The sequence below is a fragment of the Rosa rugosa genome, chromosome 4, assembly GCF_958449725.1.
Source record: "Rosa rugosa chromosome 4, drRosRugo1.1, whole genome shotgun sequence".
Taxonomy (NCBI): domain Eukaryota; kingdom Viridiplantae; phylum Streptophyta; class Magnoliopsida; order Rosales; family Rosaceae; genus Rosa; species Rosa rugosa.
The window spans coordinates 33,378,564-33,392,816 of NC_084823.1; the positions used below are offsets into that span (position 1 = coordinate 33,378,564).

The 14,253-nt window shown below is 38.6% G+C and overlaps 3 protein-coding genes and 1 non-coding gene across 5 annotated transcripts; all 4 read right to left on the minus strand.

Annotated features, from left to right (window-relative positions):
- Positions 1-1,790: 1,790 nt before the first annotated feature.
- Positions 1,791-8,443, minus strand: LOC133743201 (mediator of RNA polymerase II transcription subunit 17-like). Of its 2 annotated transcripts, XM_062171056.1 has the most exons (10): positions 8,279-8,443; positions 7,978-8,179; positions 6,920-7,033; positions 6,652-6,737; positions 5,528-5,900; positions 4,971-5,432; positions 4,572-4,889; positions 3,185-4,454; positions 2,238-2,532; positions 1,791-2,093 (listed from the first exon to the last, which is right to left on the minus strand). In XM_062171056.1, the coding sequence occupies exons 1-8, from the start codon at positions 8,365-8,367 to the stop codon at positions 4,131-4,133; spliced, it is 1,968 nt and encodes a 655-aa protein (XP_062027040.1). In that variant the 5' UTR covers positions 8,368-8,443; the 3' UTR covers positions 1,791-2,093; positions 2,238-2,532; positions 3,185-4,130. The 2 variants fall into 2 exon arrangements, with proteins under 2 accessions (XP_062027040.1, XP_062027039.1); XM_062171055.1 differs by having other exon boundaries at positions 1,791-2,532.
- LOC133744683 (uncharacterized) lies at positions 2,033-3,381 on the minus strand. Its single transcript, XM_062172752.1, has 3 exons — positions 3,218-3,381; positions 2,448-2,532; positions 2,033-2,206 (listed from the first exon to the last, which is right to left on the minus strand). The coding sequence occupies exons 1-3, from the start codon at positions 3,379-3,381 to the stop codon at positions 2,033-2,035; spliced, it is 423 nt and encodes a 140-aa protein (XP_062028736.1).
- Positions 8,444-8,616: 173 nt separating the features above from the next.
- On the minus strand, positions 8,617-8,710 carry LOC133707579 (small nucleolar RNA snoR80). Its single transcript, XR_009845194.1, has one exon. It is a non-coding gene; the product is annotated as a small nucleolar RNA snoR80 (small nucleolar RNA).
- Positions 8,711-9,172: 462 nt separating this feature from the next.
- Positions 9,173-13,886, minus strand: LOC133743998 (uncharacterized). Its single transcript, XM_062172096.1, has 10 exons — positions 13,555-13,886; positions 13,409-13,474; positions 13,047-13,227; positions 12,479-12,675; positions 12,278-12,328; positions 11,605-11,696; positions 11,350-11,414; positions 10,801-10,889; positions 9,713-9,817; positions 9,173-9,621 (listed from the first exon to the last, which is right to left on the minus strand). The coding sequence occupies exons 1-10, from the start codon at positions 13,834-13,836 to the stop codon at positions 9,484-9,486; spliced, it is 1,266 nt and encodes a 421-aa protein (XP_062028080.1). The 5' UTR covers positions 13,837-13,886; the 3' UTR covers positions 9,173-9,483.
- Between the last annotated feature and the right edge of the window lie 367 nt (positions 13,887-14,253).

Consider the following 14,253-nt stretch of genomic DNA (forward strand, 5'->3'; position numbering starts at 1 on the left):
GAAAATGGACGGAGGTATGAAGTTGATCAATTTTTACAAGTCTATATACCTCTTTGATCACTTTTGAAAATTGGGTATCATTCTGTCCGATATAACAAAGTTTTGACCTTAGTGGTGATAAAAACCCTTTTGAAATTATAGTCACATACGATATAATTTTGCATGCCAAATGAGTGAATCGTCATCATACAAGAAAGCCCATTAGAGCCACATTTTCAATTTACAAAATACTTGACAAAAAAATAAATTATCGAACATGATTGATTAAATTGGAGAGCACATGGATATATGTAATGAAATTAAAAGTGCAGAGCCGTAACTGATTTACCATGTAAATGTTAGGGAGATAAAATGAAATTAGCTCTTAAAATTAAGTTACAACTGAAAGAAACTAAAAGTAGCAGTAGGAAATTAAACACATTTAAAAATGAAAGGAAACAACCACCACAGGTGGTCGAGTTGGTAAGAGCCTCCAGGTGTGGAACCCCCACACCCGGGTTCGAATCCCGCCGACGCTTATTGGAGTTAAATCCCAATATATTCTTGGTGGCCAGGGGGGAGGAAGCGTTCTGACAAGATCTCCCGAGCACGGATTAGTCTCTGGGCCTAGGAAGCCTTTGAGGACACCGTGTGATTGACAAATCAAAAAAAAAAAATGAAAGGAAACTACCTTAAAAAACAAAAACCCAAGGAGTGTCTTTTCTCTCAACCAAAACAATCTCCACGACTATGCCCTAGCTCTTCCACATCCTCCATGACCTCCATCGATGCTGTGATTGCTAGCTTTACCGCCTCCCTTGTTCTTGTTGAGTGGGGTGGTACTCCTGATCTTGAAAAAACAAGTTTGCAGATCTACCCAATCGTATTTGCTTGGGAAACCTTTGACATGTTTGGTTGATCCCACCGCTTTCAAGGCTCATTTCCTTCGTACTTGGGTCGTTAATAAGGGATTTAAGAGTGGGGAATCAGTTTCTCTTCTCCTTTGCTCATCACTGTTTTTGACAAAAACAAAGTTCTTAATGGTGGGGCTTGGAGTTTTGACAAGGCTCCTGTTTGTTTGGAGGATTATGATGAAGTTCTCCCCCTCGCTGAAGTACACATGAGACATGTCAGGTTTGGGTGATCGTTACTGATATCCCTCCTGTGTTTAAGGAACCACAAAACTTTACCTTGATTGAAAATCTTCTTGGAGGATTTACTGATTATGATAAGGAGTTTCGTTAAGGGGTGATTCGGATCCTCTTCACTCATGACATCGTTCTTTTACGATTTCTCGAAATCAAAAGAGTAATAAAATTCATTAAAAAAATGTATTCGAGGCTTCCGTGTTCGTTTTTTTTTCGAACATGCTCTACGAATGGTGAAGCCGTTGTTATGAAAAAGTGCGCGGAAGGACTAAGAACTATAGAACAATTCCAGATTACATTTTCAACTCTGGAAGCTTCAAACCTTATTTCCCTGCAGCTTTTCTTTAATAGATGAAGATGAACCTTTGCAATTTTGTTGGTAAGTTAAAGGAAATGTTCTTGAAAGATGCAATTTTGAAACAATAGAGTGAAGGAATTAGAAGACAATTGAAGATGCATGGCACCTCTGCTGAATTCGCAACTCTCAACTCACCAGCGTCACAAATGTCTTCAAAGAAAGATAAAAATATGTGTGCAAATATGGTGCAACCACAGATCATTTACAACAGTACTAAAGAGAGGAAATCTGAAAGAGAAACGTAAAGAAGAACTGAATTAGCCAAATCAATGCCAGAACCTCCTCCCTAGTGAAAGATGGACTCATATCAGAAACAAAGGCATCATTTCAATCCAGAAGATTCAACATTTTTACACAATTAATGCTCACCGGCATCAACATCCCAAACAGTCCACTCCAGGTTTGTAAAGAACTCTGTTGTACTATCAGGTGTATCATCAAAAGAAATTGTATGTAAATATGAAACCCAACTGATTGAAAGACAATAATCGATCCACTACTGATGTGACAGTCCGTCCATGGTTGAGTTAGCAGCTCATGATCTATCTTAGTATTGTTTCTCACTATCTGAGGAGGCATTATCTGTACGCAGCGCATCATGTTGTTTCCTACATATCCCAATTATAATGTACTGAAATATTACCATGCCTACCATAAACAGCCTGAACTGGAACTTGAATAGAGTAATTACACAGTTGCCACAAGTACTATAACTGTTCACCTACGTGAACATAATGAAAGTTAGGCTGTACCAGAAGGGAAGGTTCAAGAACCCCCATTTTGGCAGAACCCGCCAAAGAACAGATCAACAAGTCAGAAGCAGCGACGTAAACACAACACCTGATGAATGTAGAAGGCAACTGAATTACGGTTTCTCTTACAGGCAAAAGGAAATGGCACCAAGTAGTGTCACAAATAACAGAGCAGATACACTAGCTAATTCCCATTTTTTATCAAATTGCCTGACACTCCATGCTGACATACTTGTATAACGGCAAGATGATAATATTCAAAACCACGGCCACCATCCCAATATAAAACGGCAACCTACAAGATACATAAAAAGATAAGAAAAAATGCAACTTTAAATGTCTTTTTTTTTTTGGCCAACTTGAATGTCGTTGAATCTCAATAAGTAACACACTATCTAATTCTTGAGGAACTACTAATTTCATGCAAGTACAGCTTGCTCCCTTACAGCAATCCAAACACGGCAAAATTATGAAAGATTTAATCCAAATCTTAAGCAAACCAATGCATGAATGATTTGACCATGAACTTACCATACTTACTAGAATTGCGAAACAAATGATTACCTTTACTTTACAACGAAGAACTAGACCATGCTACGATTCAGCTGTATTCTATGAACACACGAAAAGAAGCATATTGCTACCACTGTGCAGGTGATAAACTTACAGCAACTAACTTGCAAGAAATAGAGTACATTGTTCAATTTTTCCTAACCAAATCTGCTATTCGAGATTGAAAAACAACACCGCAAAGAAAGTTTTAAGCTCTATCAAAGCATGTATAAGAAATCAGGCAACTCAGTGGTATTACGTACCACCGACCATCTTGGGCTAGTATCACTCATCCTTAGTATTACATAAAATTACTCTACTTACTAATGAAACAATAGCAAGTAGTACAGATTATATGCGAGCAAACCAGACAAACAGGCATGGAAATTCTATACCTTCTCATTCAGTCATCGTGCCACCAGAGATACATCAGGTTGGATTTCGAATCACCAAAGCATACAATGCCTGCAGCTGTGGCAAGCCAAATTACATTCTCTGCAATCTCTGCTTGATCAAACTCTCGGACTTGAAGCTGGCGAACTATGAAACATCGAGCATGCATCATCCTCAAGATCATCTCCACTTGACGCATAGCCCTGGCTATGCCTCTGCCTCATATATCCACCAGTTGGTGTGCCACCCGACATAGTGACACACAATACAATCCATTAAACCAATCAACCTACAAGTTCCTCAAGCAGCACAAACCACTCCAATTGCTAAACCCAGTCCACAATTCCACAAAGACTCTAGTAACACTTTTGTCCTGTTCTACTGATCCTTCTAAACCTCTAATATCAATACTAACCCACAGTGTCTTTCAATATCTTCTATCAAAATCTCCGAAAATCAAATGCAAAATAAACATAGGTATAAAGAGAATGCAGTACAGGTTTTCGATCACCCTATAGTTATCACTTAAACTAAAAGAACTCTGCATGCTCATCAAAGCAAACAATCTAAAATAACCAATGGATCAGAAACTCAATCTCCCTCAATACCAGCTCAAATTTGAACACAGAAACTAAAAAAGAGTGTCAAAGACCCAAACAAGAATTCCAGAACAAACCCATCTGGAGCCCAAGTTCAAATTACTCCGCTAACCAACAACAAATGCTTGACATTCTTCAGATAAGTTATGGGCCAAAAAGGAAAGAAAAGCCAATTAGCCAGTTATGGACCAAACAGGAAAGAAAAACCAATTAGCCATGTGGCCCATGCCTTGTGCAGTCGACCCACTTTTAAAAATAACCTGTATTGATTATATTGACATATCACTAGCAAAATATTATCAACCACAAGCAATCTCTTGGAAAGTACAAAGAACGTCATGGTTGGTCATCAGTTACCACCTCCATTGCACAAGCCGACCAAGTCCATCATTGTCGAATATAACACTTCCAAGGATAGATGGCCTAAGAACTTCCTAGACTCGGATGCACCATCCGAGATGTCCAAACTGAGTTTTCGTTCTTCTACAAAACCATCCTCCATGACCAACCACCACGAGATGCATCCTTCAGTATCTTCTGGATCCACATGTGCCACCAAGCTTAGTGTTTCACCCTGCTCCAGCTCAAAAGACAAACATAGGAAGTCCCAGTTTGCTTTTATTCCAACCATTAGAGCTTCTTCGTGGAGCCAGCGTATAACTTGGCTTGCAACCTGTTGCATAAGTCCACAACCATTTTAGTTCCACAAGAGTCCAGCTTACCTCCGCAAATAATTCATGTGGTACGTAATTGGTTAACTTGACTGATATACATTTAGAATAACAATTACCTGCTGTAAAATTATCACAGAAAGATCGGCCAAATCACAGTCATATCTATTCATTGAACAGATTTCCTGGGAAGTCCCTTTGAACAGGCCTACAACATTAGGAGCACCTTCCCCTTCGACATTGATGCAATCATCAGTTACAACCACCTTAGTATGAAACTGAGACTTGGTAACATGCTTCCTGTGATGTGAGTCTGATGCTCGGGTTTGGCATGCATGTAGAATAGATTGAGGTATCTTCACAAAGAGTGTCCATGACGATGTCCGTGAATGCCAAGTGGGATGAGATGTCAACTGCATATATGGTACACCTCTAACCTACAGAATCACGAATACTACTGAGGAAATTTCAACCACAGACAATATTCAAAATTTGGTATATAGAGTTTAGGACTTTACCACATTTTCCAGCTCCATTAGAACTTTGTTTGAAAATATCCGATGAGCCAAAGACATGCAGAAGTGACCAAGAAGACCAGACCCTTCTTTTGCCGGTTGGCCAGATACTCCACCTCCGGAAGTGGGTCTATCCTTAGCTTTGAGAAATACATGCTGGTGAAATATCTGTAGCAGATATATTTCACAACTAATTTGGTTGGGAATTACTGACTTTTTCTTGGGGGTATCCGGTTTATCCTCTGGTAAATTCAGTCCATCCAGTGTATCCAAAGGTAGAATTGCATTCTCTAAATTCTGGGTGCTTGAACTATCAACTGTTTCCTCACCTTGACTAGTTGGGACAAGGGATATGAACACAGAGGTTTCTTGACCTATATTCAATTGTATATAGTTTTCCTGTATTCCAGTAACAGTGACTCCTAATGATTGGTTACATGCTTCACGATTTACCAAGTCAAATACCTGCAACAAAAGAGCGAAGAGCGGTAAACCAATAGTAATAAATAAACAAATGTGAAAGAGGGATAAAGAAGAGAAGAAAGAAGAACAGAATATACCTGCTCACTGAAGATCGCTTGATGGACTTCACGAAGAAGTGAATGCGTTTCTTTAACACACTCGTCATCACTTACAGATTCTTTGTCAGCATCACATGCGGATTGAGTTTTGGTTTTACTGGAATCAATTGGCATATCATCTGTATAAGCACTGAGAAAACCAAACTGAAGAGAGTGATATGACTTTGGAGGTAAATTTATCGCCAGCATGCCAGCTGAGTCATGGTCAACACAAACTGTAGACAGAGGGGATGGCCTAAAGATTCCAGCAGGATCATATAATGAATTGTCAAACAGGTCTATGGTGAAGCCTTCATTTCCAGAAGCTAAAGCTACCGCACGCTGCCGCTTAACTTTCCAGTTCTGCTGCAATCTATTTGTTTGTTAAGATAGAAGATAGGCAGAGTAAGTTGAATATTCTTGTAAGATAATTATGAATATTTTTGCAATTACAAAGAGTATGTTGAGAAAAATAAATTACTAGACAGCAAAATTCCAAGGTTTTCCATGAGAAAAAGATACAATTATTACAAGTCACAACATACAAGCCATCTTAACTACCTTCCTTTGATTCCAATTTCAGAACAGAGGATCCCCTTTCAGTTTTTTATTTTTATTTTTATTTTTTATTTTTTTATATCTATTTATATATTCAGTAACTAGAAAATCACTATTTCGTTGAACTAAAACCCCTTTAGACCCCTTCTTTGATTAATACTTAATTAATTAACGGCTAAGCAATTTCATAACCTGAGCTTCTTCTGCGCCATAGTTAATAGCATTGATCTCATGGCTTGAATAGTGAGCTATTTCAATGTTATTATTCTGTCTCTTTGAAGAGGAGCCAAAGGCATTCTACTTCAGTTGGCGCATTGCAGTAATGAAGAAAATAATAAGATTGGTTCGGTCTGGGCGAATTCATTTTATTGAAGTTTTAGTTACAGAAAAAACTACAAAATCCTAAGTACAAGAAGGAAGCAACAAGATTTGAAAGGCTTATAAGGTTACTTGGAAGGAGTCAGGCAGAAAGGTGTGCATTGCATGAAATAAATTTGCATAGCCATTAAGACACATTGAGTGCTTCACTCTCCAACCATATGGCGCATACAAAATTGTAGACTCACCTGATTAGTGCACCATAAAATCTTGCTTCCCTGGCCATCTGTTGCTCCAAAGCATTGGCAGACTGCTTAAAGTATTTTCCAAGATGCTGCAACAGAAATAACAACACATAAAGAGATTTGTAAAAGTAAAAATACATAACTTAAAAATGAGAATAAATTTTTTCTAAAAAGTACATTATGAAAGAATAATGCCATTGATGCGAAGTATCTAGCGTGTATGAATTTTGGATCAAAAGGAAAAGTAAAAAGAGAAAACAGGAGATCGTACTCGGAAGCATTGTAGCTTGGTGGCGGCAGACACAGCAAGATCAGACAGAGCTTCATTAGGAAATGGCCTCGGCCGGGTCATGCTAGCTACTGTAACTGCATCATTAGCTTCCACCTGTACGTGAAAAGATAAAGCAAGATTACTCCACAGTCACCTTTCATTAGCATCAGAAGTCTGACTCCTTATATTGAGTTTCTCCCTTAAAAGATTAATAAAAGTTGAAACAGAAAGGGGTAGATCCCATTACATAAGGTGATATCATGCAAAAACTAAAGGTAGATGCATACTATCAGAGCCTAAGCATCACTTTGGAAATTATAGCCCTGATAAATAACAAAACAAAATTTTGATTCATAAATGCTTCCGATCCTTTTCTTTTCCATGAAAAAAGAGAAAGAAAAATAAAACACACACACACACAAACACATTGTGATGAATGTGAGAGTAGCTTCTGAAAAGCTTGGGGCTCCGGTTAGTGTCAGCTCCGATATTAGCATTGCCTTCTAGTTCAAGGACACAGGTAGTTACAGTAATGCATCCCAAGGCTTCCTGGTTGTGTCTTAATGCAGGATGATCGAGTAATACATTATGCATCCAAAGAGTTAAAACCCTAATCACCCCACCCACGTCTTAAATTGGCAGCAAGACTGTTTGGACATAAAAAAAAAAACTCAAACCATCTCTCAATTCATGCGCCTCATCCTTGTGCCCGCGCCATTCTAATCTTCTCTGCCTATCAAATATCTCCACTATATTCTACAGCCGTATATTTTCACATGCAGCCCCCTTGTATTCTTTGCTTATCTTACATTCTCTAAGCAACCTAATTCCGTATTCGTAACATCCAAACCATGCAAAAGCAATCCTTAACATCTATTAAGAAGTAAAACTCTGCTTGATTAAAGCTATTCTTATATTCTTCTAAGCTCCAAATTGTCCCTTCATGGCTAAATTCCGGAGCAATTCTACGAAATTCACAGCCTAATTAACAATATGATCATGATTACTAAACTGAAGTGAGAACTGAGAACTGAGAAGTGAGAGAGAGAGAGAGTTACAGTATTGATGAGATCGATAATGACAGAGAGCTCTTGGTGAGCCAACTGTAGATTGTCGACCATGCTCTGAAACTCCCATTGCGCGGCGGAGGTCTCTCTGGAGCGCTTCTTCTGCTTGTTGTTCTTGTCGTCCTTCTCCACCGCCCAAGCGAAATCGATTCTCCGAATCAGCGACTCCCGCTTCTCCTCGTAACCTACATCGCTGGATATGGAAAACCAAAAGAAGCATCAGAGCTTGTGCCCTTCGAAAATCGAAGCTTAGGCGACAAGTTGAAACAAGGAAGGAAGGAAGGGATCGTACGGTGGAAATCGTTCGAGGCCGTTCTCTTCGATGACCTCCAGGCGCTTGATAGGGAGCTTGTCCAGAGAGATTTCCAGTTTTCCGTCCATAATTCGATCTTCTCCGGCTAAAATTAGGGCACAGCCTACCTTACAAATTGGCCTCACTGTACCGCTTCTGTATTTGTTGAAAAGACATCTCTGTCCCTATTATTAGACTTCCATTCTCAACTCTCTCGATTCTCAACCGGTAAAATTTTCACTTTTTTCTTTTTTGAGAAATTTTACTTTTCACTTTTAAAAAAGAGGATCAAACGATTTCACTCCTGCTCTCGTAGTGACTAATTGATAATTGATACCAGATGTTTGTGGAGTTTCCCGGATCAAATGGCATTGAAAATCCACAGATCAGAATGGCCACAATGTCAATTTGGCGTCCAAGCACTTTTAAAGTTTACACTATTTACAAGATTTTTTTTTTTTTTCTACAAAGACTATTTATTTTGACATATGATTGGAGTAAAGACTATATCCGCCTTTAGATTTGCGACTATTGCAGACAACTGACCTAATTAGTATGTAACTACGAATTTTCAAACTTAGGCTTTCACTCTAAATTACGTATTGGTGTAACCTCTCTTATTAGTTCAAATTATTTTCTCAAAAAGTAATAATAAAAATATCACCCGAATTTGTCGTGTACTGGAAAGAAAAGAAAACCTTTGTCTGCAATTGCTGCAGGCCCCCATTATAGTACCACCCTTAATTTTGCAAGGTAGAGATGAAATCCAGAACAATATTCTTTCCAAGAATCAAAAATAGCACACAAACTCCCAGCAACCACTAGGCTATTGCAAATGGTAAACCAGAAGGGCATTCACCAGGACATCATAATGCGGCTGATGAAACAAAGATGTATCATATTTGAGTTCACATAAATGGGAGTGAGAGAGTTATGTCAACTAATAACTTTTCGTACTTGTTAGTCATATGATAAATACTAATCACATGTATGGACTTACCAAACCAGGGAAAGGATCCATACCTGTTCCCAAGCCCTATTCCGCAACTACCTAAAGTTTCTCACGAGTTTGTGGATCACACACTTCCTGAGTCTCAAGTCTGTAACAACATTGTAATCTCTTGACCAAATTCTGAGTTTTCACAACCGACTCTTGGGCATTTTCAACTCATTAGGTGATCACACACATTCATAAACTATTTTGATCATGCTATACAACCTCTGAAACCTTTCCTAAGACTAGTTTCATCCAGATTCCTTCCTATGAACACAAGCTTGTTAATCCTCTTCTCATCGGGTCCCCATGTGCCCCCTGGGCACCCATCCAACGTAGAGTGCACTCCCTGAAGAGTTGAGCAAGGTCAGAAATACAAGTTAAACCAATGGTACATGTTTCGTCAGATTACAAAATAGAAACAAATGCAGAATGAGAACCTGGAAAACATAACGTTGATCAGAACCGTTAACACATAAAACGCCCTTCATCCTGTACAAGTCCTCCCCCTTTTCTTCAATAAGTCTTTCCAACCAGTCATCCACCTGTTCCATCAATTTGAATATACAAAGTGGAAACAATAAATAACAAACAGTTCAAAACAGAACTGGAGTTGCCTCTCCCTAGAACATACATATATTATATATATTTCTTAAACAAAACATCTTCTGTGCACGTGGAAATTGAGGAGTTTCAACTCTCTCACCCAGGAATTACAATGATTCCTTATAGATGGAAAATCAAATGTATTCCCAATTTATCCATTCAATTCATACAGATTAGTTCTGAAAATGCAGATGCAACACCAAACTGCCTTTGGTCATACTCATCCATTTCCCAATTCATACAGATTAGTTCTCAAATTATCATTTTCAAAGGATGGTTGGATAGTTTGACCTACATGTGCTTATCTTAAATCACTTAATTACTACGTACATACTTCACTAACTAGGTACATACGGTTCATTTTTCCCCATAGAGATTACAATATGTTGAAATATATTCAAAATCAGGGATGTAAAAACCTTGCATAGCAATGGTAAGGTCCTGGGGATTCTCCTATTGCCAACTCCTATTACCACTTAGTTTTGGGTTGGATACGCCAATTTTTCACCTAAAAAAGTGGAAGAGGGAGAACAGACCAAGGGCATCCCACAGGAAGATTTATAAAGGAGAACAAATCTGAGTAGAAATGCTGTTCACGCATTGGGAAAGCCATCCTAAATGCGTAACTATTGAGAAATAGTTGTGACAATTTCTATAAGAAAGTCTCTTTGCTCTTGATTCTTATTATAAAAAGTTCATTGGACAAGTAGATTTGCCCGCAGTTAGTGGCTTAATATTTGAGAGAGAGAGAGCAGTGGAATTCAATCTATTTGTCATCTAGTGGCATAGATACTAGGTAAGACTAAAAGCCTAATTAGCTTCCAAGATGAGCTTAACTCTAAAGTACAGTACACACATACGCACATAGATAGAAACCAATAATAGAAATGTATAAGAAAGAACTTAGATTAGATTTATCTACCTCATCAAGATCAAGGGTTCCCTCGGTAACAATACTGACACTTGAGACAGTAGAATCATGTACATGGTCGTGGTGATGGTTGTCATGTTCTGTAATACCCAAGCAAAGTTAGAAACTTGGAATTAAATGGAACAGAAGAGAAGGTTAGAGTCAATTTAGAGAAATACCAAAGTAGATGATCTGATTAAGAAATTGATTAGAAAATAAAAGTCCAGAAGAAGTAAAAACGTATTGGAGTAACGAACAAGAAAAGGTGATTAACATATTAAAGTTTCAAGTGATCAAACCATGTAAACTCTATGTAGCTTCAATAATTTTTAATTATTCGAATTCTAATGTTACACAGACAAATCATTCATTTTATTCTAACTTTAGGTTGGAGACCAACTTGTTTTGTTCGACAGTAGATTTAATAGATTAATTCCCTTTTTAAGATCATAACTTGTATTGCAAACCCAGATCAGCGCGGGAGGAGTGGGAAGGGAACGAGATGCGAAACACTTCATCTATAAAATAAAGGGGGAAAATACAAAAGAAAGAAATGCGCACCATGTCCAGCTTCATGGTGATGTGAGGAAGTACAGGAACTATCGACTTGAACTTCATTATCAATCCTGCACAACCAGGTGTTTAATGTGTTACCAAGATGAATACAAACACACACAGATATACATAAATATATGTTAAGCATAACAAATCTCTTCGCTGTGACAAGAACCTGAAATGACAAATTATGACCAAAAAGAGTTCAAAAAAGAAATGTATGGACTGATTTCGACGCAAGAATACAGATTAGACAATGACCTTTCGAGATCATATCCTCCCACACCCAGAACAAAGTCCATGTCCACGGATCCAAATTTAGCTAGCTTGATTTGCGCCATCCCATTGATATGCTAGCATCAGTGCACCAGGTAAAGTTTGTGAAATTAGTTTCTTGTTCTCTTTTAGGGGAGGAATTTCAAAAAGTCTAAAAGATGCAATAAAGTTCAGCATCAATACAAATAGAAACCAAATGTTACCAATCTAGTTCAAAGTTCAGCTTTTTGCATGCAAAGTGATTAACCCAATTTTTCCTTTTTAATTCTATGCACTATTAGAATACTCCCGGTTTCAAATATTGAAGAATATTACTCTTGCATGTTATCTTAAAAGTTTACTATTTGCCGTTTGCACTCAGATGCCACAGTAGCACCTTAAATCACTTTCACTTTGACACACATGAGGAGGACACTGAAATGTAAAATGTGTGCAAGTTCACTAGACATCATTTTGGCCAATGAACCTTCAGCTCACATTTCCGCTCCAGTACCCCCACCCTGCTCCATTTAGTGCAAACTTTGGTCAGCCTAGGACTATATTCTTGTTTCAATCCACCCTACCATCTACATATCTTCCTCTCTCTATTATACTCTGTTGTATTCTTCATTCAAACTAACAAATCAACTGGATAATCATCACCACTGGAACAAAATACCTTGATTTTCTTGGTCAATGTCTCTAACTCCGCCTCGGTTACCAAATCTATCTGCCAAAACAGTTGTGAGAAACTAATAAGCTTTTGAAAACAGAGTTGAGATTTACCTTGTATTCGGGGGAAGTGATTGTCTAGGAATAGACAATAGTAGAAAGCAGAAGCAAAAAGATAAAAGTGAAAAGGCAAGATATAAAACCTCACCTTGTTCAATATAATACGATCAGCATATGCAACTTGTTCTACTGCCTCATTCACCACAAATCTTGGTTTAACTTCATTCAGATGCTGCATTGCATGCTTGCAATCCACCAAAGTAACAACTCCATCCAGTTTCACATGTCGTGAAACTAGCTCATCCATACAAAACGTTTCTATAACAGGAGATGGCTTAGCGAGGCCTGCAGAAAGATCTCAACATGTCAAGCTCAGCATACTGTCACCCCAATCTTTCAACAGAAACTGGCACCCTAAAATGAATGCAAAATCTGGCCTCCCCAAGAGGTTTAGTTCAAGCGGTCTCGGGAGGGGTGGGTAGAGGTTCAGATCCTAGGTTTGCGTCTCAGTCTAATAAAAGAAACACCATTACGGCCCTTTCTCTCTGTTTTTCTTACTTTCCTTGTTACAGAAACTTAGTAGTATCAAATAGAACTCCTTTAATTTGTGTCCAAACAGTTTCAAAAGACTCAAATTCTTTAACCATTTATAGCACCACCACTTTCACCAAAGTAAAATTTGAGAAGTCTTAGCAAAAGGTATTAATATAAGATACCTGTGGTTTCTATGACAATATGATCAAACTTGTCTCGCTTTTCCTTAACCAATTGCAAGAGCATTTTTACTAGATCACCCCGAACAGTACAGCACAGGCAACCATTATTAACCATGACAATGTCTTCATTTGATGATGAATGACTAGCAACCAATGACCCATCAATATCCACCTCACCAAACTGCATTTACCGTAAAAATTACTAACTCAGCTTCCAGGAAACAAAATTTATTGCAACTACCGACATGGAAATTATTCCACAAAATATTCTGAACAAGTTAACAAGCTGATGCTTAATGCTTCATATTTCTTGATGGGTGTGTTTGAAGTGCATAGGGAAAACAAAACAGAGTAAGAGATACCTCATTTTCTATCACCGCAATCCGCTTCCCATGTTGAGATGTTAGTATATGATTGAGCAATGTAGTCTGCATCATCATAAACAACAAAACTGATGAAAACCCAGGTTGAAAAAAAGACAATGAGAAGCAGAGAAACCAAACCCCACCTTTCCGGAACCGAGAAAGCCGGTGATAATGGTCGCCGGAACACGGGTATCGAGACCCAAGCTCGGATTCTCGTCAAGATTGTAGCTTGAGGCAGAGACCATGCTCCTGGAATACCCAGGATGAGGGTTCTTGGCATGGCGGGAATTGAATTGTCGGGAAACGAGAGAGCAGAGGCTTCTGAGGAATTGAGAGGAGGAGGATGAGGAATCGTGGATAGGAGGATGAAGGAAGTGATTGAAATTCTTGAGGGATGTTCTTGAGAGTAGGATTCTCGTAGCCATTTCGGTACCCAGAGAAATGGAAACAGGGCTTAAACCCAGGGAAGGGTTTAGGGGGCTTTTTATCAAGGTCCCTTGTTTATTTAGAAACATTTTGGTTTTGACCCCTACTTTTTGTTGATATTTGGTTCTAAGTTCTAACGACCCTACACTACAGCAAGTTCACCCGTTGGGTCACCAGGTCATCCACTATTCACTGTTTTTTAGTGTTAATTCCCACCCTCTGGGTCACGGGCACAGTTTTCATGGTGACATGGGTCACCAGATCACTTTGCATGTCACAATGGTGACCCAAAAAGTGACTCCGGATGACCCAGGACACGAAATACACTGTGCCCGTGACCCATAGAGTGAAATTAACACTAAAAAGTAGTGAATAGTAGGTGACATGGTGACCCAACGGAGCAAGTTTACCCTAGC